The sequence below is a fragment of the Oncorhynchus kisutch genome, unplaced genomic scaffold (genome assembly GCF_002021735.2).
Source record: "Oncorhynchus kisutch isolate 150728-3 unplaced genomic scaffold, Okis_V2 scaffold903, whole genome shotgun sequence".
NCBI classification, from domain to species: Eukaryota; Metazoa; Chordata; class Actinopteri; order Salmoniformes; family Salmonidae; genus Oncorhynchus; species Oncorhynchus kisutch.
Window position 1 is genome coordinate 86,432 of NW_022262848.1, and position 23,865 is coordinate 110,296.

Sequence of the window (23,865 nt, forward strand, 5' to 3'; positions counted from 1 at the left end):
TAGTTGAGAACACCTTTATTTAACCAGGTAGGCTAGTTGAGAACAAGTTCTCATTTGCAACTGCGACCTGGCCGTGTGAGCAGACAACAAAGAGTTACACATGGAGTAAACAATTAACAAGTCAATAACACAGTAGAAAACAAAGGGGGAGTCTATATACAATGTGTGCAAAAGGCATGAGGAGGTAGGCGAATAATTACAATTTTGCAGATTAACACTGGAGTGATGAATGATCAGATGGTCATGTACAGGTAGAGATATTGGTGTGCAAAAGAGCAGAAAAGTAAATAAATAAAAACAGTATGGGGATGAGGTAGGTAAAAATGGGTGGGCTATTTACCGATAGACTATGTACAGCTGCAGCGATCGGTTAGCTGCTCAGATAGCTGATGTTTGAAGTTGGTGAGGGAGATAAAAGTCTCCACTACATTTGACCAGGAACCATACGGTGCCATTTGGGAAGTTGCCAAGCTGAATGCACAGGAGGAGTCTTTTTCTCACTAGATGTATAGCACGTCTCAACAGGCATGGAAAACATACCTCACCGCTCCGAGGGACTGATTCTGCAGGTACGGGACTGAGCAGAGGATCAGACTGTTATTACACAGATATTTAACTCTCCCGTTGCAGGTCAGTAAAATGAATAACCAAATTATGTTTTATTATTCATTGTATTACTTTTAAATGTTTGATTACTGCTATTGTACATCTGAGATGAGCTTAAAGATGTTTGGTGTTCTTGGAATAGAAGAGATTACTGCTATTGTACATCTGAGATGAGCTTAAAGATGTTTGGTGTTCTTGGAATAGAAGAGATTACTGCTATTGTACATCTGAGATGAGCTTAAAGATGTTTGGTGTTCTTGGAATAGAAGAGATTACCTTTATTGTACATCTGAGATGAGCTTAAAGATGTTTGGTGTTCTTGGAATAGAAGAGATTACTGCTATTGTACATCTGAGATGAGCTTAAAGATGTTTGGTGTTCTTGGAATAGAAGAGATTACTGCTATTGTACATCTGAGATGAGCTTAAAGATGTTTGGTGTTCTTGGAATAGAAGAGATTACTGCTATTGTACATCTGAGATGAGCTTAAAGATGTTTGGTGTTCTTGGAATAGAAGAGATTACTGCTATTGTACATCTGAGATTAGCTTAAAGATGTTTGGTGTTCTTGGAATAGAAGAGATTACTGCTATATACTGTATACTTCCGGCCCTTCTTTGGACACTGTGTTAACAACCCTCCAGGCAAGCTTCAATGCCATACAACTCTCCTTCCGTGGCCTCCAATTGCTCTTAAATACAAGTAAAACTAAATGCATGCTCTTCAACCGATCGCTACCTGCACCTACCCGCCTGTCCAACATCACTACTCTGGACGGCTCTGACTTAGAATACGTGGACAACTACAAATACTTAGGTGTCTGGTTAGACTGTAAACTCTCCTTCCAGACCCATATCAAACATCTCCAATCCAAAGTTAAATCTAGAATTGGCTTCCTATTTCGCAACAAAGCATCCTTCACTCATGCTGCCAAACATACCCTTGTAAAACTGACCATCCTACCAATCCTCGACTTTGGCGATGTCATTTACAAAATAGCCTCCAATACCCTACTCAACAAATTGGATGCAGTCTATCACAGTGCAATCCGTTTTATCACCAAAGCCCCATATACTACCCACCATTGCGACCTGTACGCTCTCGTTGGCTGGCCCTCGCTTCATACTCGTCGCCAAACCCACTGGCTCCATGTCATCTACAAGACCCTGCTAGGTAAAGTCCCCCCTTATCTCAGCTCGCTGGTCACCATAGCATCTCCCACCTGTAGCACACGCTCCAGCAGGTATATCTCTCTAGTCACCCCCAAGACCAATTCTTTCTTTGGCCGCCTCTCCTTCCAGTTCTCTGCTGCCAATGACTGGAACGAACTACAAAAATCTCTGAAACTGGAAACACTTATCTCCCTCACTAGCTTTAAGCACCAACTGTCAGAGCAGCTCACAGATTACTGCACCTGTACATAGCCCACCTATAATTTAGCCCAAACAACTACCTCTTTCCCAACTGTATTTAATTTTTATTTATTTATTTATTTTGCTCCTTTGCACCCCATTATTATTATTTTTTTTATTTCTACTTTGCACATTCTTCCATTGCAAAACTACCATTCCAGTATTTTACTTGCTATATTGTATTTACTTTGCCATCATGGCCTTTTTTTGCCTTTACCTCCCTTCTCACCTCATTTGCTCACATTGTATATAGACTTGTTTATACTGCATTATTGACTGTATGTTTGTTTTTACTCCATGTGTAACTCTGTGTCGTTTTATCTGTCGAACTGCTTTGCTTTATCTTGGCCAGGTCGCAATTGTAAATGAGAACTTGTTCTCAACTTGCCTACCTGGTTAAATAAAGGTAAAATAAAAAAAAAATAAAAAAAACATCTGAGATGAGCTTAAAGATGTTTGGTGTTCTTGGAATAGAAGAGATTACTGCTATTGTACATCTGAGATGAGCTTAAAGATGTTTGGTGTTCTTGGAATAGAAGAGATTACTGCTATTGTACATCTGAGATGAGCTTAAAGATGTTTGGTGTTCTTGGAATAGAAGAGATTACTGCTATTGTACATCTGAGATGAGCTTAAAGATGTTTGGTGTTCTTGGAATAGAAGAGATTACTGCTATTGTACATCTGAGATGAGCTTAAAGATGTTTGGTGTTCTTGGAATAGAAGAGATTACTGCTATTGTACATCTGAGATGAGCTTAAAGATGTTTGGTGTTCTTGGAATAGAAGAGATTACTGCTATTGTACATCTGAGATGAGCTTAAAGATGTTTGGTGTTCTTGGAATAGAAGAGATTACTGCTATTGTACATCTGAGATGAGCTTAAAGATGTTTGGTGTTCTTGGAATAGAAGAGATTACTGCTATTGTACATCTGAGATGAGCTTAAAGATGTTTGGTGTTCTTGGAATAGAAGAGATTACTGCTATTGTACATCTGAGATTAGCTTAAAGATGTTTGGTGTTCTTGGAATAGAAGAGATTACTGCTATTGTACATCTGAGATGAGCTTAAAGATGTTTGGTGTTCTTGGAATAGAAGAGATTACTGTTAGTAGCTTTTGTTTGGTATTTTTAGAAAGTCTAGGAGACTTTTTCATTTATTTATTTTATTTTTAATTTTATGTATCTGTTATTTTACCAGGTAAGTTGACTGAGAACACGTTCTCATTTACAGCAACGACCCGGGGAATAGTTACAGGGGAGAAGAGGGGGATGAAAAAGCCAATTGTAAACTGGGGATTATTAGGTGACCATGATGGTTTGAGGGCCAGATTGGGAATTTAGTCAGGACACCGGGGTTAACACCCCTACTCTTACGATAAGTGCCATGGGATCTTTAATGACCTCAGAGAGTCAGGACACCCGTTTAATGTCCCATCCGAAAGACGGCACCCTACACAGGGCAGTGTCCCCAATCACTGCCCTGGGGCATTGGGATATTTTTTTAGACCAGAGGAAAGAGTACCTCCTACTAGCACTCCAACACCACTTCCAGCAGCATCTGGTCTCCCGTCCAGGGACTGACCAGGACCATATAAAGTAGCTATTTCAGTCAAGTAATGCGGACAAAATGCACGTTTGGATATTGTTTGCTAACCAAGGATAAGATACTGTAACGACACTGGGTTTATAAGCGCGGATATCGACTCTGCCTCTCGGGCATGCTTTTGCGGCACAGGCTTCGTGCTAGAAGGTAGAGGGTTCGAGACCTGCTCCCTGCCTGTTTCATTACAATACAATCAAATAATCTGAATGTTTGATAGATTGAGGTGTGTATACCAGAGAGTAGCAGTTGTATTAAATAGGTTTAAAAGAGACTTTGACTTAACATGTTGAGTAGATCCCTATGGCCTCAAGCATGATCTGTTTTCAGCTACCTTTTAGACGATGTTTCCCGCACCTGGGAGGTTTTACTCTGGAAACAGGATGTCTTAAGTACAGGGCTGTCAGCCCATCATTACACTGTTCTTTGTTGGAATCAGTTCAACCAGAAACCCTTACTGTAACCGTCCAGGCATGAGGGATGGGTAATACCTTTACAGAACATATGTATGTTTTACACAATTAATGTCTTTACTCTCCATTGCCTGCAATTATTTTACAAATGACCTAAACCATGTAACAAACGATCAGTTTAAAGACCACGGAACAGACGATCAGTAGAAAGACCACGGAAAAGAGGATCAGTTGAAAGACCACGGAACAGAGGATCAGTTGAAAGACCACGGAACAGAGGATCAGTTGAAAGACCACGGAACAGACGATCAGTAGAAAGACCACGGAACAGAGGATCAGTTGAAAGACCACGGAACAGAGGATCAGTTGAAAGACCACGGAACAGAGGATCAGTTGAAAGACCACGGAACAGAGGATCAGCTGAAAGACCATGGAACAGAGGATCATTTGAAAGACCACGGAACAGAGGATCAGTTGAAAGACCACAGAACAGAGGATCAGCTGAAAGACCACGGAACAGAGGATCAGCTGAAAGACCATGGAACAGAGGATCAGCTGAAAGACCATGGAACATACAGTGTCAAACGATAACCTGCCTTCGTATACCACCAGAAGTGTCTGGCTATATTCCTCACAAAATATAGAACAGTAATCATTGTGTGGGTGTTTATATTTGTCCTGTTCACACAGTGTGTACTGGAAAGGTGTTTGTTGCATATCCCAACTCTCCCTGAGACACCCGCAGGAAGTGGGGTCACGGCCAAGGTCACCATATCCCAACTCTCCCTGAGACACCCGTAGGAAGTGGGGTCACAGCCAGGTTCACCATTGTACAGCGCCTCTGGAGAAATTAGGGTTTAGTGCCTTGCTCAAGGGCACAGCGATAGCTTTTTCAATTTGTCAGCTCCGGTATTTAAATGAGCGACCTTTTGGTGACTGGCCCAACGCTCTAACCTCGAAGGCTACCTGCCACATTTATTACTTTCCAAACCGTAGTTAATTAGGCTTATAAAACTAAACCTTTTCCTTTTCTGTGTAGACAGTATTACACAGATCGGACACCTGTACACCTCCACACACAGAGGCATCATGACAGGAGTACTGAAGGCTGTCCTGTTGCTGTGGGTCCTCCAGGTCTCTGCCCAGGACCCAGAATACGACCACCTGTTAGTGAGGCCCAGGAACATCAGTGGTATGGCGTGGTGGAAGCATAGAGATCTTGGCTGTGAATATAAATTACAAGAGCCATCAAATGTTATGATATGATTGATGTACTATTTAGCAATATTTGTAGATACATGTCGTTAACTTAAGTCTAGTATACACAAGTAGATTAGCAATTGTGGAGGAATAATGGTGGATATTCATGAACTACTTCAAGCAAGGTGCTGCATGTTGTTTAATCACTTTCTGCCCAGACGAAATGGACGATTGCCCCATCAATGTGTACTTCGTCATGGACACCTCTGAGAGTGTTGCTCTGAGGGAGTTCCCCTGGGGCAGTCTGGTGGATGAGCTCAAGGAGTTCCTCCAGATTTTTGTGAAGAGGCTCCAGACCACCTCCCTCAGGGCCAAGAGGGCCCAGTGGGCCTACGGTGGGCTGCACTTCTCAGACCGTGTGGAAGTCTTCAGCCAGGTGGTCACTGATGCTGCACATTTCCTGGGAAGGGCACAGGCCATCAGGTATATTACTCAGTCAGCCAGCCAGACACTGTCAGTCCCTCCCTCATTATTACTTGCTTACTTACTTACTGAATCGTCTTCATCTCTTTTGGGAGTATTATAAGATAATACTAAGTTGAGCACACCAATCTTTCATAATAAGAGTTGAGCACGCCAATCTTTCATAATAAGAGTTGAGCACGCCAATCTTTCATAATAAGAGTTGAGCACACCAATCTATCATAATAAGAGTTGAGCACACCAATCTTTCATAATAAGAGTTGAGCACGCCAATACTTTATTCTCCTCGTCACCAGGTACATTGGTAGGGGAACCTTCATCGACTGTGCCCTGGGGAACATGACAGAACAAGTGAGGCTAACGGCCAGTGGAAAGCCCCGGCTCCAGTACGCTGTGGTCCTGACTGACGGCCACATCACTGGCAGCCCCTGTGGAGGGGTCTCACGGGCCGCCGAGGCTGCCAAGGCAGCGGGCATCAAGATCTTTGTAGTGGCCACCAACGAGTACACCATGGAGAGTGAGCTCAAGCAGATAGCCAGTTCTCCTGTGGAGCTGTATAGGAAAGACTACATGGCATTCCCAGCTAGCAACCGCCAGGAAGCTGTCAACAGGATAACTGACACCATGGTAGTGAACTGACACCATTTATAGTGAAGTTTCCGTTTGTGAAGTGGAGTACGGATGTTATTGTGCTGTCATGGTTGATGCCAAGTTGTGTCAGTGTTACAGTGTCTGTGTGTTTTATGTATCCTAGTGTGTGTTTAATATGCTGTCATTTCTTTCTCTTTCCAGATCAAAGAGGCCGAATTTGAGGTGAGTCATATGAAGCACTGAGGGATGTAGAATGAACGACACAATGGTCTTCTTTTTAATATTTGAAACCTCATATCTATATTTTTTGTGATATCCAATTGGTAGTTACAGTCTTAACCCATTGCTGCAACTCCCCTATGGACTCGGGAGGGACTCGGGAGAGGCGGAGGTCGAGAGCCATGCGTCCTCTGAAACACGACCCTACCAAGCCGCAATGCTTCTTGACACACTGCTCACTTAACCCGGAAGCCAGCCGCACCAATGTGTCGGAGGAAACACCGTCCAACTGGCGACCGGATGCCAGCTTGCAGGCGCCTGGCCCGCCACAAGGAGTCGCTAGAGCGCGATGAGACTGCGACACAGCCTGGGATCGAACCCGGGGCTGTAGTGACACCTTAACACACTGCAATGCAGTGCCTTAGATCGCTACGCCATTCGGGAGGCCCATATTTGAAACCTCTTTGACCATATCTTCTGTGATTTCTCTCTAGTGCCAAGCCCCGATGTGCATACAAATAAAAGGAGCTGTCGGGCCGAAAGGACACAAGGGAAAGAAAGTAAATAAGCAATCTCTTATTTTGATAAACCTAAATATGTATTGGTTTATGACACTTCATGACATCAATGTTTGTTTTGTGTCTTGTAGGGTGGGAAGGGAACTAATGGTGCAATAGGAGATCCTGGACTGCCTGGGCAACAGGTTAGATTAAATACACGATGACACAATACAGGACGTACTAGCCAATTACACTCAATAAGATTTTACACTTCATTTATGTTGGCATTTTTTTCCCTACAGGGAGACCTTGGTGTGGAGGGCTCCATAGGTTTGCATGGACAGAAGGTAAGAGGAATGATGATATTTCTAACTTTGATATTTGTCTGTGCCAGGCTGCTTTCATTGAATATTTCACACATTATTTACATTGTTTACCTAATATATATTTACAGGGTCTTCCAGGCCTCAAAGGAGAGAAGGTAACATATTAGAAAATGCTCTAACCATTTGTTACTTGTGTATATACTACCAAGCTTGTTGTAATACTGCATTGCTGTCTGTATTTGACGTCATGTTTTGTCCTTGTTTCACAGGGAGATATTGGTGGATCTGGTCTGAAGGTACTCCTTTTCCATTGTTATTAATACATCTCAATCATGATTGGTTCATTAATGATTTCATTAGATTGATGATCTACATGCTACATTTGGCGTAGTCGGCAGGATCAGTTCATTAGGACAAGCACTATGTCACCAATTAACAATGAACAATTTCCTCAATCGGATCTCGTCAGGGTCAAAGGGGATCTCCTGGGTATAACGGCATTGATGGCGAAAAGGTACGTCTTATTTATTTGCTTACTTATTGATAAAAAGACTGTATTTAGACATGTCTAGTTAGTGATGTCATCTACTTCGTTGTTTTCTAGGGAAAGACTGGCACCACTGGGACACCTGGATGTAAAGGAGACGCTGGCATGTCGGTGAGATAATGCAGCGACGTTGAGCATAATATGCAGTAGGTGTGAATGTAACGTACTACACAGCCTGTATGCATTGTGGTTATAAATGTCCTCCTCCACCACCTTTGCGGTCTCACAGGGAGAAGCCGGTCTTGCCGGTGACTTTGGTATCAAGGGTGACACGGGCAAGTCAGGTGAAAAGGTAGGTGGATTCTTCACCTGATTCCTGGATTTAGCACCTTTGTACAGTGTCCTGTTACATATAGAGTCATAATACCCATAAAACCTAGCGGTCAAACAGGGAAATGCTTCCAATCGTTTATTCACCATTCATTTTTACCATAGGGTATTTTAGAAACACTTAAAATAAGGGCTACAAGTGAAGTCGGAAGTTTACATACACCTTAGCCAAATACATTTAAACTCAGTTTTTCCACAATTCCTGACATTTAATCCTAGTACAAATTTCCTGTTTTAGGTGAGTTAGGATCACCACTTTATTTTAAGAATGTGAAATGTCAGAATAATAGTAGAGAGAGTGACTGATTTCAGCTTTTATTTCTTTCATCACATTCCCAGTGGGTCAGAAGTTAACATGCACTCAATTAGTATTTGGTAGCGTTGCCTTTAAATTGTTTAACTTGGGACAAAGGTTTTGGGTGGCCTTCCACAAGCTTCCCACAATAAGTTGGGTGAATTTTGGCCCATTCCTCCTGACAGAGCTGGTGTAACTGAGTCAGGTTTGTAGGCCTCCTTGCTCGCACATGCTTTTTCAGTTCTGCCCACAGATGTTCTATGGGATTGAGGTCAGGGCTTTGTGATGGCCACTCCAATACTTTGACTTTGTTGTCCTTAAACCATTTTGCCACAACTTTGGAAGTATGGTTTGGGCCATTGTCCATTTGGAAGACCTATTTGCGACCAAGCTTTAACTTCCTGACTGATGTCTTGAGATGTTGCTTCAATATCTCCAAATAATTTTCCTCCCTCATGATGCCATCTATTTTGTGAAGTGCACCAGTCCCTCCTGCAGCAAAGCACCCTCACAACATGACGCTGCCACCCCCGTACTTCACGGTTGGGATGGTGTTCTTCGGCTTGCAAGCCTCACCCTTTTTCCTCCAAAAATAATGATGGTCATTATGGCCAAACAGTTCTATTTTTGTTTCATCAGAGCAGAGGACATTTCTCCAAAAAATACGATCTTTGTCCCCGTGTGCAGTTCCATAATGTAGTCTGGCTTTTTTATGTCGGTTTTGGAGCAGTGGCTTCTTCCTTGCTGAGTGGCCTTTCAGGTTATGTCGATATAGGACTCGTTTTACTGTGGATATAGATACTTTTGTACCTGTTTCCTGCAGCATCTTCACAAGGTCCATTTCTGTTGTTCTGGGATTGATTTGCACTTTTCGCACCAAAGTACATTCATCTCTAAGAGACAGAACGCGTCTCCTTCCTGAGCGGTATGGCGGCTGTGTAGTCCCATGGTGTTTATACTTGCTTACTATTGTTTGTACAGATGAACGTTTTACCTTCAGGCATTTGGAATTTACTCCCAATAATGAACCAGACTTGTGGAGGTCTACAATTTTTTTTCTGAGTTCTTGGCTGATTTCTTTTAATTTTCCATGATGTCAAGCAAAGAGGCACTGGGTTTGAAGGTAGACCCTGAATAAATCCGCAGGTACATCTCCAATTGAACTCCAATGAAGTCAAAAAGCCATGACATAATTTTCTGGAATTTTCCAATCTGTTTAAAGGCACAGTCAATTTAGTGTATGTAAACTTCTGACCCACTGGAATTGTGATACAGTGAATTATAAGTGAAATAATCTGGTCTTTAAACAATGGTTGGAAAAATTACTTGTGTCATGCACAATGTAGATGTCCTAACCGACTTGCCAAAACTATAGTTTGTTAACAAGAAATCTGTGGAGTGGTTGAAAAACGAGTTTTAATGACTCCAACCTAAGTGTATGTAATCTTCTGACTTCAACTGTATGTTTCGTGTAGGCTTACCCTGGCGTGATATTTTGATAACAGCGTAAATCTCTCTATATATTCGCCTGTATTTACCCCCCAAAAATGAAATGCTAATTATCTTCTAATGTGGCTATCATAAAGAACTACAAATGCCATGATGCGGATCTGGATGAGACTGCCGAATCGAGGCAAAGGTAAGAATCTCTGGATTAACTATTTAATTTTAGCTACATTTAGTAATAAATAAATTGATAAAAATGTCTTAAAATGTACAATTATGTGAACTATCTTGTGCAAGTTTTAAATGGACCTTAAATACCTTAAATTAAAAAAGGTTAAAAGGTGTCAGCTAGAGATGACGTGCAGGAGCTTGCAGGGATTTGTAGTAATGATGTCTACTTTTATGCTAATTAGCATTTTTGAATTTGCGAGAAAATAGAGCCGAATGTCCAATAGAGATTGACATGGTTATCAAAACGTCACACCAGGGGAAGTCTACACGAATCACAGCCCTTATTTTAAGTGTTTCTAAAATGAATGGTGGAAAAACGATTGGAACCATTTCCCTGTTTGACCGCTAGGTTTTATGGGTATTATGACACGTCCACTGTGGGGCTCTATAGGCTACCTGAAACATGAGTCTTGTGCACCTGGTACATCCTGTATTGTTGTTGTCTTCAGGGTGTTGCTGGGCAGAGTGGCAGGCCTGGACCACAGGGTGATCATGGAGACAGTGGAGATAAGGTCTGGAGCGCCATCTGAACGACACGTTATCAGAAACACTATCAACTTGTAGTTATTTAGACAACAATACATTACGTGTGACTGTTACAGGGTGTTGCTGGCTATATTGGAAACCCTGGTCTGCCTGGGAAAAAAGGAAACAAGGTACTATATCGGCTCAGAGATTAACACAGTTTACTAACTAGGAGTATTAGGCTGCCAAATCAAACCACCGAATCATCGGCTTAAACACTATTTCTGTTCATTAGGGTAAAGCTGGACCTGGTGGAAGTCCTGGCGACACTGTGAGTCTCCTATCGAAGTCTGTATTAAATAAGCTGTAGACCAAGTGATAGTGTCTTCATACAGCGTTGTGAGTTGCACAACAATCACACGAGAAAGAGCAGGACTCACAACATTTACATGTTTTATTTGGGGCCTTGGTGAAACATGAGAACATGTCTCTTTCAGGGAAGCAGAGGAGACAGTGGCAGAGCTGGACGACGGGGCAAGGCTGGCAAGAGAGGAGATAAGGTTTCCACCAACAAACTAAAAAACATCAAACATCTCATCTGTTTTTACTGCATCACAATAGTCGATTCGATGTTGGTTGTATTCATTGTGTTGCATCTTGCAGGGAGAACGAGGCCCAGAGAGGGAGAATCCATGTTGGTTGTATTCATTGTGTTGCATCTTGCAGGGAGAACGAGGCCCAGAGAGAGAGAATCCATGTTGGTTGTATTCATTGTGTTGCATCTTGCAGGGAGAACGAGGCCCAGAGAGAGAGAATCCATGTTGGTTGTATTCATTGTGTTGCATCTTGCACGGAGAACGAGGCCCAGAGGGGGAGAATCCATGTTGGTTGTATTCATTGTGTTGCATCTTGCACGGAGAACGAGGCCCAGAGAGAGAGAATCCATGTTGGTTGTATTCATTGTGTTGCATCTTGCAGGGAGAACGAGGCCCAGAGAGGGTGAATCCATGTTGGTTGTATTCATTGTGTTGCATCTTGCAGGGAGAACGAGGCCCAGAGAGAGAGAATCCATGTTGGTTGTATTCATTGTGTTGCATCTTGCAGGGAGAACGAGGCCCAGAGAGGGAGAATCCATGTTGGTTGTATTCATTGTGTTGCATCGTGCAGGGAGAACGAGGCCCAGAGAGAGAGAATCCATGTTGGTTGTATTCATTGTGTTGCATCGTGCAGGGAGAACGAGGCCCAGAGAGAGAGAATCCATGTTGGTTGTATTCATTGAGTTGCATCTTGCAGGGAGAACGAGGCCCAGAGGGGGAGAATCCATGTTGGTTGTATTCATTGTGTTGCATCGTGCAGGGAGAACGAGGCCCAGAGAGAGAGAATCCATGTTGGTTGTATTCATTGTGTTGCATCTTGCAGGGAGAACGAGGCCCAAAGAGGGAGAATCCATGTTGGTTGTATTCATTGTGTTGCATCTTGCAGGGAGAACGAGGCCCAGAGAGGGTGAATCCATGTTGGTTGTATTCATTGTGTTGCATCTTGCAGGGAGAACGAGGCCCAAAGAGGGAGAATCCATGTTGGTTGTATTCATTGTGTTGCATCTTGCAGGGAGAACGAGGCCCAGAGGGGGTGAATCCATGTTGGTTGTATTCATTGTGTTGCATCTTGCAGGGAGAACGAGGCCCAGAGGGGGAGAATCCATGTTGGTTGTATTCATTGTGTTGCATCTTGCAGGGAGAACGAGGCCCAGAGAGAGAGAATCCATGTTGGTTGTATTCATTGTGTTGCATCGTGCAGGGAGAACGAGGCCCAGAGAGGGAGAATCCATGTTGGTTGTATTCATTGTGTTGCATCGTGCAGGGAGAACGAGGCCCAGAGAGGGAGAATCCATGTTGGTTGTATTCATTGTGTTGCATCGTGCAGGGAGAACGAGGCCCAGAGAGGGAGAATCCATGTTGGTTGTATTCATTGTGTTGCATCTTGCAGGGAGAACGAGGCCCAGAGAGGGTGAATCCATGTTGGTTGTATTCATTGTGTTGCATCTTGCAGGGAGAACGAGGCCCAGAGGGGGAGAATCCATGTTGGTTGTATTCATTGTGTTGCATCGTGCAGGGAGAACGAGGCCCAGAGAGGGAGAATCCATGTTGGTTGTATTCATTGTGTTGCATCGTGTAGGGAGGACGAGGCCCAGAGAGGGGTGAATCCATGTTGGTTGTATTCATTGTGTTGCATCGTGCAGGGAGAACGAGGCCCAGAGAGGGGTGAATCCATGTTGGTTGTATTCATTGTGTTGCATCGTGCAGGGAGAACGAGGCCCAGAGAGGGGTGAATCCATGTTGGTTGTATTCATTGTGTTGCATCGTGCAGGGAGAACGAGGCCCAGAGAGGGGTGAATCCATGTTGGTTGTATTCATTGTGTTGCATCGTGCAGGGAGAACGAGGCCCAGAGAGGGGTGAATCCATGTTGGTTGTATTCATTGTGTTGCATCTTGCACGGAGAACGAGGCCCAGAGAGGGAGAATCCATGTTGGTTGTATTCATTGTGTTGCATCTTGCAGGGAGAACGAGGCCCAGAGAGGGAGAATCCATGTTGGTTGTATTCATTGTGTTGCATCTTGCAGGGAGAACGAGGCCCAGAGAGGGGTGAATCCATGTTGGTTGTATTCATTGTGTTGCATCTTGCAGGGAGAACGAGGCCCAGAGAGGGGTGAATCCATGTTGGTTGTATTCATTGTGTTGCATCTTGCAGGGAGAACGAGGCCCAGAGAGGGGTGAATCCATGTTGGTTGTATTCATTGTGTTGCATCTTGCAGGGAGAACGAGGCCCAGAGGGGGAGAATCCATGTTTGTTGTATTCATTGTGTTGCATCTTGCAGGGAGAACGAGGCCCAGAGGGGGAGAATCCATGTTGGTTGTATTCATTGTGTTGCATCTTGCAGGGAGAACGAGGCCCAGAGAGAGAGAATCCATGTTGGTTGTATTCATTGTGTTGCATCTTGCAGGGAGAACGAGGCCCAGAGGGGGAGAATCCATGTTGGTTGTATTCATTGTGTTGCATCTTGCAGGGAGAACGAGGCCCAGAGGGGGGTGAATCCATGTTGGTTGTATTCATTGTGTTGCATCTTGCAGGGAGAACGAGGCCCAGAGGGGGAGAATCCATGTTGGTTGTATTCATTGTGTTGCATCTTGCACGGAGAACGAGGCCCAGAGGGGGGTGAATCCATGTTGGTTGTATTCATTGTGTTGCATCTTGCAGGGAGAACGAGGCCCAGAGAGAGAGAATCCATGTTGGTTGTATTCATTGTGTTGCATCTTGCAGGGAGAACGAGGCCCAGAGGGGGAGAATCCATGTTGGTTGTATTCATTGTGTTGCATCTTGCAGGGAGAACGAGGCCCAGAGGGGGGTGAATCCATGTTGGTTGTATTCATTGTGTTGCATCTTGCAGGGAGAACGAGGCCCAGAGGGGGAGAATCCATGTTGGTTGTATTCATTGTGTTGCATCTTGCACGGAGAACGAGGCCCAGAGGGGGGTGAATCCATGTTGGTTGTATTCATTGTGTTGCATCTTGCAGGGAGAACGAGGCCCAGAGAGAGAGAATCCATGTTGGTTGTATTCATTGTGTTGCATCTTGCACGGAGAACGAGGCCCAGAGGGGGGTGCATCCATGTTGGTTGTATTCATTGTGTTGCATCTTGCAGGGAGAACGAGGCCCAGAGAGAGAGAATCCATGTTGGTTGTATTCATTGTGTTGCATCTTGCACGGAGAACGAGGCCCAGAGGGGGGTGAATCCATGTTGGTTGTATTCATTGAGTTGCATCTTGCAGGGAGAACGAGGCCCAGAGAGAGAGAATCCATGTTGGTTGTATTCATTGTGTTGCATCTTGCACGGAGAACGAGGCCCAGAGGGGGGTGAATCCATGTTGGTTGTATTCATTGTGTTGCATCTTGCAGGGAGAACGAGGCCCAGAGGGGGAGAATCCATGTTGGTTGTATTCATTGTGTTGCATCTTGCAGGGAGAACGAGGCCCAAAGAGGGAGAATCCATGTTGGTTGTATTCATTGTGTTGCATCTTGCAGGGAGAACGAGGCCCAGAGGGGGGTGAATCCATGTTGGTTGTATTCATTGTGTTGCATCTTGCAGGGAGAATGATGCCCAGAGAGAGAGAATCCATGTTGGTTGTATTCATTGTGTTGCATCTTGCAGGGAGAACTAGGCCCAGAGGGGGTGAATCCATGTTGGTTGTATTCATTGTGTTGCATCTTGCAGGGAGAACTAGGCCCAGAGGGGGTGAGAGGAGTTCCTGGAGAGAATGGAGAAGAAGGAGCAGCAGTGAGTCAACTTTTAATAAATCAAATGTAATCAATATGCAGGTGTTGTATTTCAATCAATACATTGAACTGTATCTTTTTCAATCCCTATCATATCCATCTCATAACAGGGGGCACCAGGTTTCCCAGGGGTTCGTGGTCCACCAGGTGAGGTTGGAGAGGCGGGACTTCAGGTGAATACTGCCCTAAATAATAATAATAATACCTGGTAAGAGCAGAGGTGCTCCACTAACCATTCAACCCGTCACCAAATATACCATTGGTTAAACAGGTGATATCTATGACAGGTGATGTAATGACATGAGAAAATAATATTCTGCCCTGTCACCATCCGTGTCCATGTTTTCTGCATGTCCTCGTTAGGGCTCTCAGGGGGATGCAGGGGACTTTGGCCCCCGAGGAAACACTGGAGCAGCAGGAGCTAAGGTAAGTTGATTTGGGTTCAGCTTTTAACACTTAAACTGCCAGGCCTCGATTCCCCCCTTACTACGCCAATGAGCAGGATTCTGTTTTTACTGCAACATTCTAACAGTCTAATAAGCCTCCTTTGTTTGTGTTTCTAAAGGTCTTGGGTAACATTAGAATACAGAATAGCATTACCATTAGTTTATGTTACTGTAGGTGATCTGCAGCTACATGAACATGTGTGGAGAACAAAGGAAAAGCAGTCCAACTTGGTTAAAGGGATATTTAGAAATTGAGCTCATCTCTCAAATGCTATAGAGTTATTTAGAACCTGCTGATTTATATGTAGTATCAGAAAGACAACGTCTTACCTGCATGTAATTCTGTAGGAGTATTTGAAAAAGTCACTCTGACATCACTGCGGGGGGGGGGGGGGATGACGTTCTCTAAAAGGGTAGGTAACATCAACGTAACTACATGTAACATATGGATTTGTATCAGACCTCAGAATAAGACCCAGATGCAGACAGCTTGAATAACAGATGTTTGTTAACAAAACAGGGGTCAAGGCAGGCAGACGACGGGTCAAGGGCAGGAAGAGGTCAGTAATCCAGGACAGGGTCAGACAGGTATAGAACGACAGGCTCAGGGTCAAGGCAGGCAGACGACGGGTCAAGGGCAGGAAGAGGTCAGTAATCCAGGACAGGGTCAGACAGGTATAGAACGACAGGCTCAGGGTCAAGGCAGGCAGACGACGGGTCAAGCAGGCAGAGGTCAGTAATCCAGGGCAGTGTCAGACAGGTATAGCGTTCTACAGGCTCAGGGTCATGGCAGGCAAGGTGGTCAAAACCAGAAAAACAAGGGCTAGAGAGAAACATGAGTACGGGGGAAAACACTGGTAGGCTTGATGAGACAAGACAAACTGGCAACAGACGGCAGGCAGGGTGGTCAAAACCAGAAAAACAAGGGCTAGAGAGAAACATGAGTACGGGGGAAAACACTGATAGGCTTGATGAGACAAGACAAACTGGCAACAGACGGCAGGCAGGGTGGTCAAAACCAGAAAAACAAGGGCTAGAGAGAAACATGAGTACGGGGGAAAACACTGGTAGGCGTGATGAGACAAGACAAACTGGCAACAGACAGAGAACACAGGTATAAATGCACAGGGGATAATGGGGAAGATGAGCGACACCCGGAGGGGGGTGGAGACGAGCACAAGACAGGTGAAACAGATCAGGGTGTGACAGATTTGCTTTAGTATACGCATGAAAAGTCCCAATGCAAAGTTACACCTCTCTTTCCTATTTTCCAAGTTATTACATAAAATAGATTAAAATTCAGTCAAATGCCAAGTCAGACCTACACAAGGCTGGGATGGGCTACAGGACAATAGGCATGCAGCTTGGTGAGAAGGCAACAACTGTTGGCGCAATTATTAGAAAATGAAAGACGTTCAAGATGACGGTCAATCACCCTCGGTCTGGGGCTCCATGCAAGATCTCACCTCGTGGGGCATCAATGATCGTGAGGGATCAGCCCAGAACTACACAGCAGGACCTGGTCAATGACCTGAAGAGAGCTAGGACCACAGTCTCAAAGAAAACCATTAGTAACACACTACGCCGTCATGGATTAAAATCCTGCAGCACACGCAAGGTCCCCCTGCTCAAGCCAGCGCATGTCCAGGCCCGTCTGAAGTTTGCCAATGACCATCTGGATGATCCAGAGGGGGAATGGGAGAAGGTCATGTGGTCTGATGAGACAAAAATAGAGCTTTTTGGTCTAAACTCCACTCGCCATGTTTGGAGGAAGAAGGATGAGTACAACCCCAAGAAACCATCCCAACCGTGAAGCATGGAGGTGGAAACATCATTCTTTGGGGATGCTTTTCTGCAAAGGGGACAGGACGACTACACCGTATTGAGGGGAGGATGGATGGGGCCATGTATCGCAAGATCTTGGCCAACAACCTCCTGCCCTCAGTAAGAGCATTGAAAATGGGTTGTGGCTGGGTCTTCCAGCATGACAACGACCCGAAACACACAGCCAGGGCAACTAAGGAGTGGCTCCGTAAGAAGCATCTCAATGTCATGGAGTGGCCTAGCCAGTCTCCAGACCTGAACCCAATAGAACATCTGTGGGGGGAGCTGAAAGTCCGTATTGCCCAGCAACAGCCCCAAAAACTGAAGGATCTGGAGAAGGTCTGTATGGAGGAGTGGGCCAAAATCCCTGCTGCAGTGTGTGCAAACCTGGTCAAGAACTACAGAAAACGTATGATCTCTGTAATTGCAAACAAAGGTTTCTGTACCAAATATTAAGTTCTGCTTTTCTGATGTGTCAAATACTTACGTCATGCAATAAAGTGCAAATGAATTACTTAAAAATCATACAATGTGATTTTCTGATTTTCTCTCACAGTTGAAGTGTAAAAAAATTACATACCTCTACATGCTTTGTAAGTAGGAAAACCTGCAAAATCGGCAGTGTATCAAATACTTGTTCTCCCCACTGTATATATATTTTAAAATGGATCTTGGCACATTGAATTCACTGCAGAGCTCTTGAAAGGATTTCACTGTAGTGGTTTTCTGATGAAATAGGTCTGGAAAGGTCCTGATTCCTAGAGTATGCCAAAGATTAAAGTTGGCACCACTCAGGGCTTTTGGCAAGTCTGAGCTGCATACTATAGGCGAGTGAGAACATATTTGGAAGGAAATGCACAGGTATTTCTTACAGTCCCTCCGTGCTAGTAGGGTGCTGTAAATCAAAGGTTTTGGCTATGTTGCCCACTTCACTAAAGCTATTAATGAATATACTTGAACTTTAGAGGCAATGAACCACAGGATTGGGCTTCTGAATCCACGTTGAGTTGTCTGTTTGTGATCATGCATGTTGCAGATTTGGGCAGACCAGTAGTACAATTGAAGGGAGGGAAGGGCAAGACCATCCTTAGATTCAGGTTTCGATAGAGTGGAGAACTTGATCCTAGGTTTTTTATTGCCCCATATAAATTTGGTGATGCTTTGGTTGGTTGTTTTGAAAAATGAAATTGGGAGATAGCATGGGAGCATCTGAAATAAAAAATATAGATTAGACGGACATAATGACATTTAGCTGGGCGGGTGGGTCTTTGGATATTGGCTATTTGTTGTCTTACCTCCTTTAGTCATAACAGTAATCGCTTTCAGTCATTGGTCCATTTCTCAATGACCAGGATTGTCCTTCAAAAAACATTTTGTGGCGCAGTGGTTAAGGGCGCTGTACTGCAGCGCCAGCTGTGCCACCAGAGACCTCCGACACATTGGTGCGGCTGGCTTCCGGGTTGGATGTTTAAAGAAGCAGTGCGACTTGGTTGGGTTGTGTATCGGAGGACGCATGACTTTCGACCTTCGTCTCTCCTGAGCCCGTAAGGGAGTTGTAGCGATGAGACAAGATAGTAGCTACTAACAATTGGAAACCACGAAATTGGGGAGAAAAACGGGTAAAAAAAACAAAAAAACATTTTGTCTCTTCGGGAGTTTTGAAGTGTCGCAGGGCTCCTTGGTGAAGAAGCCTGAGGTCGTTTGGGTATTTGAATCCCATAAAGATGCTTCGGTCAATGTAGTATTTCTTCACCTCGTCAAACTCTCGGCGTATTCCAGCTGACAGGTCCTGGTGTAAAGTGAGTTTGGCGTTTCCCACTGTGATGGTGTTGTTTTTCGCCGCCTGTCGGTGAATCTCAGGAAACGTATGGTGATTGGGCACGTGGTTGTCTGGCTGCTGGTGGGGGCCTCAGTGCTCTGTGAGCTCTCTCAGGTTCTATGGGCCTGTCAGTGGACAGGTGGAGCCACTCGGGAAGTTTGTCTTGCAGGTAGCGGATCAGTGGCATGTTTCCCCTCTTCTTTTTCGCCCAGATTTAATAGAACACAATGATTCCTTCGCCCCCTGCTTTCCAGGTCCCCTGTCCAGATGCCAGACGCGTTGATGATTCTTGTTGTTGATGTCAGGCAAAGCATTTTCTAGGGTTGTCACCTTGCTCCCTATCGCACTGAGTTGAGAGTTAATGCCATCTAATTTGATGTTGAGTTCTGTACGTTGGGATCTCAGCACAGAAATGATGTCTTCGACAGAGTGCGAGGTTGGCATTTGTTGGGTCTCGGGGGGGGATCCTCTTGCTAATGGCGCTAGCTGTTTCTTGGAGGCTTTTTCCGCGGATAATGCTCAAGTCCGGGTAAAAATGGCACCTGTAATGTAGCCGCCATGACTTTCTGACTAAAGCTAAAGGAGTTTTAACTTGAAGTGGAGGTAAGATTAAGAATGGTAAACTACTTGTGCGGAGCTCTTAGTTCATGCGGCCATTTTGTTCAAGGGTGTTACGAATCCCTTTGGTCCGGCAGTCTAGGGGGGGGGGGGGGGTGGTAACTAGACCCGTAACATACCTCATGCAAAGTGTAATAGTGACAAAGTAACGGTGCGAACAAAAAACTGAATTACACTGTGTTGTTAATAAGGCACAAGGGGGTGTGGTATAGGGCTTATGTACCACTCCTAAGTGCTGTTCTTAGGCACGACGCAACGCAGAGGTATATTGGCCATATACCACAAACCCCCGAGGTGCCTTATTGCTATTAGAAACTGGTTACCAACGTAATTAGAGCAGTAAAAATAAATGTATTGTCATACCTGTGATATATGCTCTGATATACCACGGCTGTCAGCCAATCAGCATTCATGGCTCGATTCACCCAGTTTATAAAACTGCTTATAGCACACATTTGTGATATCTAAATTCTAACAACATATTTATTTTGGAAAAATAAAGAAAAAATGGCAGTTATTTCAATGTTTTGTTCATATGCAGTCAAAATGACACTCGACACGTTGCAACAGGCCTATGCATTATAACACATACCTGAATCTGACAATGGAAGGTATTTACGTTGAGGTTATGTTGGAAACTGTACAGAGTACTGAGTAGGGCCCCCCTAAACATTTACTACGAGGGGAAATGATTCTTTGTTGACATTCCCTGGTCACGTTCTTTTCTTAGAATGAGTAAGTGGTCTTACAGTGTTTTTTTTTGTAGTACACCTTCACAAGAACGGTAGCTGAGGCAAAAAATAAAGTTCTAGAAAATGGGAGCTAAACAGTGCTAAAAATGCTGTTTGTCTTTTTTTAATTGGTAGGGAGATAGAGGAAGTGATGGATACAACTACCCAGGACCCAGAGGGAACCAGGTTTGAACTGCAGCCGACACCTGACTGAATAACAAAACACAATTTCAATGTGTTTTGGTAATTGAATTGGATTGGTAATCCTGTTTTAATTAGTGCGATTGGCAAACATGCTAACTCAACCTTATTATCTCTTAGGGAGGGAGAGGAGACCCTGGTTTACCGGGACTGCAGGTAATCATATGTACCTGTTCTTAGCCGTCCATATTTAAAATCTGAAAATGTTCGACCCCTCTATTTCACTACCATGTCTATATTTTTTCACAGGGCACCAGAGGTTATAATGGAGAGAAAGGAGCCCAGGGAACTACAGGAACAAAAGGATCGGCAGTACGTACAGCAGGGTAGCCTAGTGGTTAGAGTGTAGGGACGGCAGGTAGCCTAGTGGTTAGAGTGTAGGGACGGCAGGTAGCCTAGTGGTTAGAGTGTTGGGGTGGCAGGGTAGCCTAGTGGTTAGAGCGTTGGACTAGTAACGAAAGGTTGCAAGTTCATATCCCCGAGCTGACAAGGTACAAATCTGTCGTTCTGCCCCTGAACAGGCAGTTAACCCACTGTTCCTAGGCCGTCATTGAACATAAGAATTTGTTCTTAACTGACTAGCATAGTTAAATAAAGGTAAAATAAAAAAATATCATAAACAGAGATATTATATTAATAAATGCACTCGTTTATTTAAATCGATTTATGTATTTCTATTAAAAAAAACGTGTGTATTGTTTAACAGGGGGAGCCAGGGCAAGAGGGTGTTCCTGGGGACAGAGGAGTGAGGGGGTCACCTGGACCACTGGTGAGTCTCATTCCTATGTACACATACCAAGGTACATTTAGTTCTCATTTGTGATTAATTTCATCCACTAAGAGTCTGTCATTGGTCGTTAAATGTTTCTGTTGATGGTGTCTAGGGAGTACCTGGTACTCGTGGGTCCTCTGGTCTATCGGTATGTAACTGACTTTATTTGTTCATCCTGATTGACAGATATCTTTCATATCCCTTTACTCTCTCTGAGAGAATGCTGATGAATATTCTCAACTTTCAGGAGTGTGAAATCATGGGATTTGTCAGAGAAACGTGTGGCTGCTGTGGTAATGGTTTATTTTAATGACAACCGATTTTCCTTGTAATAATAATAAAAAATGCCCAAGTCTTATTGTTAAATGTCTCTCTGTGCAGATTGTGAAAAGGTTTGTCCTCCCCTGGACCTGGTGTTTGTGATTGACAGCTCTGAAAGTATTGGAAAAACCAACTTCAGTCTGGCTAAAAACTTTGTCATCAGTGTAGCAAACAGGCTTGGGAAGATGGCCAAAAACATATCTGACGCCTCAGGTGAACTTCATGATACGGTGTTACTACTACAACCACTGTTTGAATGGAAAAACAATAGATCACCAATATTTAAAATATATACATTTTAAACATGTAATCAATTTTATTCCCTGAACTACTTCTAAACCCCCAAAAGGGTCTCGTCTGGGTGTGGTTCAGTACAGTCACCAAGGGGCGGTTCAGGCCATCAGGATGGACGATAGGGGCATCACCTCTGTGACCTCCTTCAACACAAAGGTCAAAGCCATGGAGTGGATCGCTGGAGGCACCTGGACTGCCTCTGCCCTGAAGTACACATACGACCATCTGATAGTTCCAGGTCGCAGGGGGAGGACCAAGGTGGTGGCCATAGTTATCACAGACGGTCGCAACGATCCTAAAGACCTGGATAATCTTGGAGCCCTGTGTAACGGAGTGGACGTGTATGCCATCGCCATCGGTGATATGTTTGACTCTGGGGCAGAGAGGCAGAATCTGGAGAAGATTGCCTGTAATATGGGCGACCGGGTGAAGACCCTGAGTGTCTACGCTGAACTTACTGCTGAGGAATTCTTAGAGGAATTAGAACAAATCCTCTGCCCAGGCAAGTCTATGTCTGCATCCCAAATGGCACCCTCTTCCCTATATAGTGCACTACTTTTGTCCAGAGCTCTATATAGGGAATAGGGTGCCATTGGGATGCACACTACATTTTATCAACAGTTCAATTATTTTATTTTGTGAAAATTACCAACCCTGACAAATGAACTACATTCACTTCTCTTCTTCTCTAGAACCAGAGATGATCTGTCCAGACCTGAAGTGTGCCTCGGGTGAAAATACTATTTATTTTCTATTGATGTTTTTACATCTAAATAATGGGACTGAGTTTTTTGTTATTATTTTATACTGCACGAATGAAAATCACTGACCTTGAATATTTGTTCAGTTGGAAATGATCTATTAATGTCTTTCCAATATATTCTGCATATGTAAATGACAGACAACTACAGATGTATTAAGAGTTTATGAATCAACAGTCTGTATAACACTGACTTTTCTATTATTGGCAAAGATTTGAGTTTGGCTCCACTGATCCAGCGCCCCGTAGACATCCTCTTCTTCATTGACGGTTCTGAGAGAACAGGGGGCAGAAACTTCATCAGCATCCTGCGCTTCATCGGGAGACTCTCCCAATCGATCCCTCTCTCCAAGGAGGTCTCTTCAGGAGCTCGCTTCGCCGTGCTGCAGTTTGGAGGGGAGCAGGACCCGGAGGTTCTTCTGGACTTCTCCAACAACCACAGAAAGATTAGCTCCCTGGTCTCTAATGCAGTCTACCGCGACTTATCCTCCACTCTGGGCAGCGCTATTCTCTACGCAACTGAGAACCTCGTCAGTAACCCTGGAGGTCGGTTCGGAGGGGTACGTCCAGACGCAGAGCTCACCTTTGTGTTCATTACAGAAGGAGTGACCTCAGACAAGAACTTTGCTGAGGGTATTAGAGCCATGAGAAGGGCCAACGCAGTGGGTGTTGCTATCACAGTGGGATCAGATATTGACAGGGAGCAGTTGCTGCAACTCACTCTTAGGGACAAAGCTCTTATCTTTAACCTGATGAGTTTCAATGACTTGGCCCTCCCTGGGGTTGTTAAACACATGGCTCATTGCCTTGGTTAAACCAGGTTTGAAATATATTCAGGGCCCCATTTGATTTAACACGGGGAGTGTAGGCTAACTGAAAGACCTAGAACTGATTTCATGTGTCCTTTTATGCATCTTTTCTATAATTCGTTTTTATTAGACAACATTAAAAAAATATGTGTTACTAATCTAATTGAAATGTGACCCCAATAAAGCCTTTTTTTTTCAAATAAAGATTCATTCTCATTAATAACAAAGGTATAGCATGTTCCTACCAACATGTAGAGGATGTACAATATGTGAC

At 44.2% G+C, this 23,865-nt stretch overlaps 1 protein-coding gene across 3 annotated transcripts; it reads left to right on the forward strand.

Annotated features, from left to right (window-relative positions):
• Positions 1-464: 464 nt before the first annotated feature.
• LOC109884240 (collagen alpha-2(VI) chain) lies at positions 465-23,787 on the forward strand. 3 transcript variants are annotated; one of them, XM_031816948.1, is made up of 31 exons: positions 465-630; positions 5,071-5,223; positions 5,450-5,714; positions 6,011-6,341; positions 6,507-6,527; positions 7,019-7,084; positions 7,174-7,227; positions 7,327-7,371; positions 7,479-7,505; positions 7,620-7,646; positions 7,820-7,864; positions 7,955-8,008; positions 8,127-8,189; positions 10,649-10,711; positions 10,802-10,855; positions 10,960-10,995; positions 11,162-11,224; positions 14,872-14,892; positions 14,956-14,997; positions 15,107-15,169; positions 15,360-15,422; positions 20,570-20,620; positions 20,756-20,791; positions 20,885-20,947; positions 21,342-21,404; positions 21,520-21,555; positions 21,655-21,700; positions 21,789-21,941; positions 22,078-22,524; positions 22,715-22,753; positions 22,996-23,787. In XM_031816948.1, exons 2-31 carry the CDS (start codon positions 5,121-5,123, stop codon positions 23,595-23,597), a joined length of 3,042 nt encoding a protein of 1,013 aa, XP_031672808.1. In that variant the 5' UTR covers positions 465-630; positions 5,071-5,120; the 3' UTR covers positions 23,598-23,787. The 3 variants fall into 3 exon arrangements, with proteins under 3 accessions (XP_031672808.1, XP_031672807.1, XP_031672806.1); XM_031816947.1 differs by lacking the exon at positions 14,872-14,892 and having other exon boundaries at positions 466-630; positions 5,075-5,223; positions 14,935-14,997; XM_031816946.1 differs by lacking the exon at positions 14,872-14,892 and having other exon boundaries at positions 467-630; positions 14,935-14,997.
• The last annotated feature ends 78 nt before the right edge of the window (positions 23,788-23,865 follow it).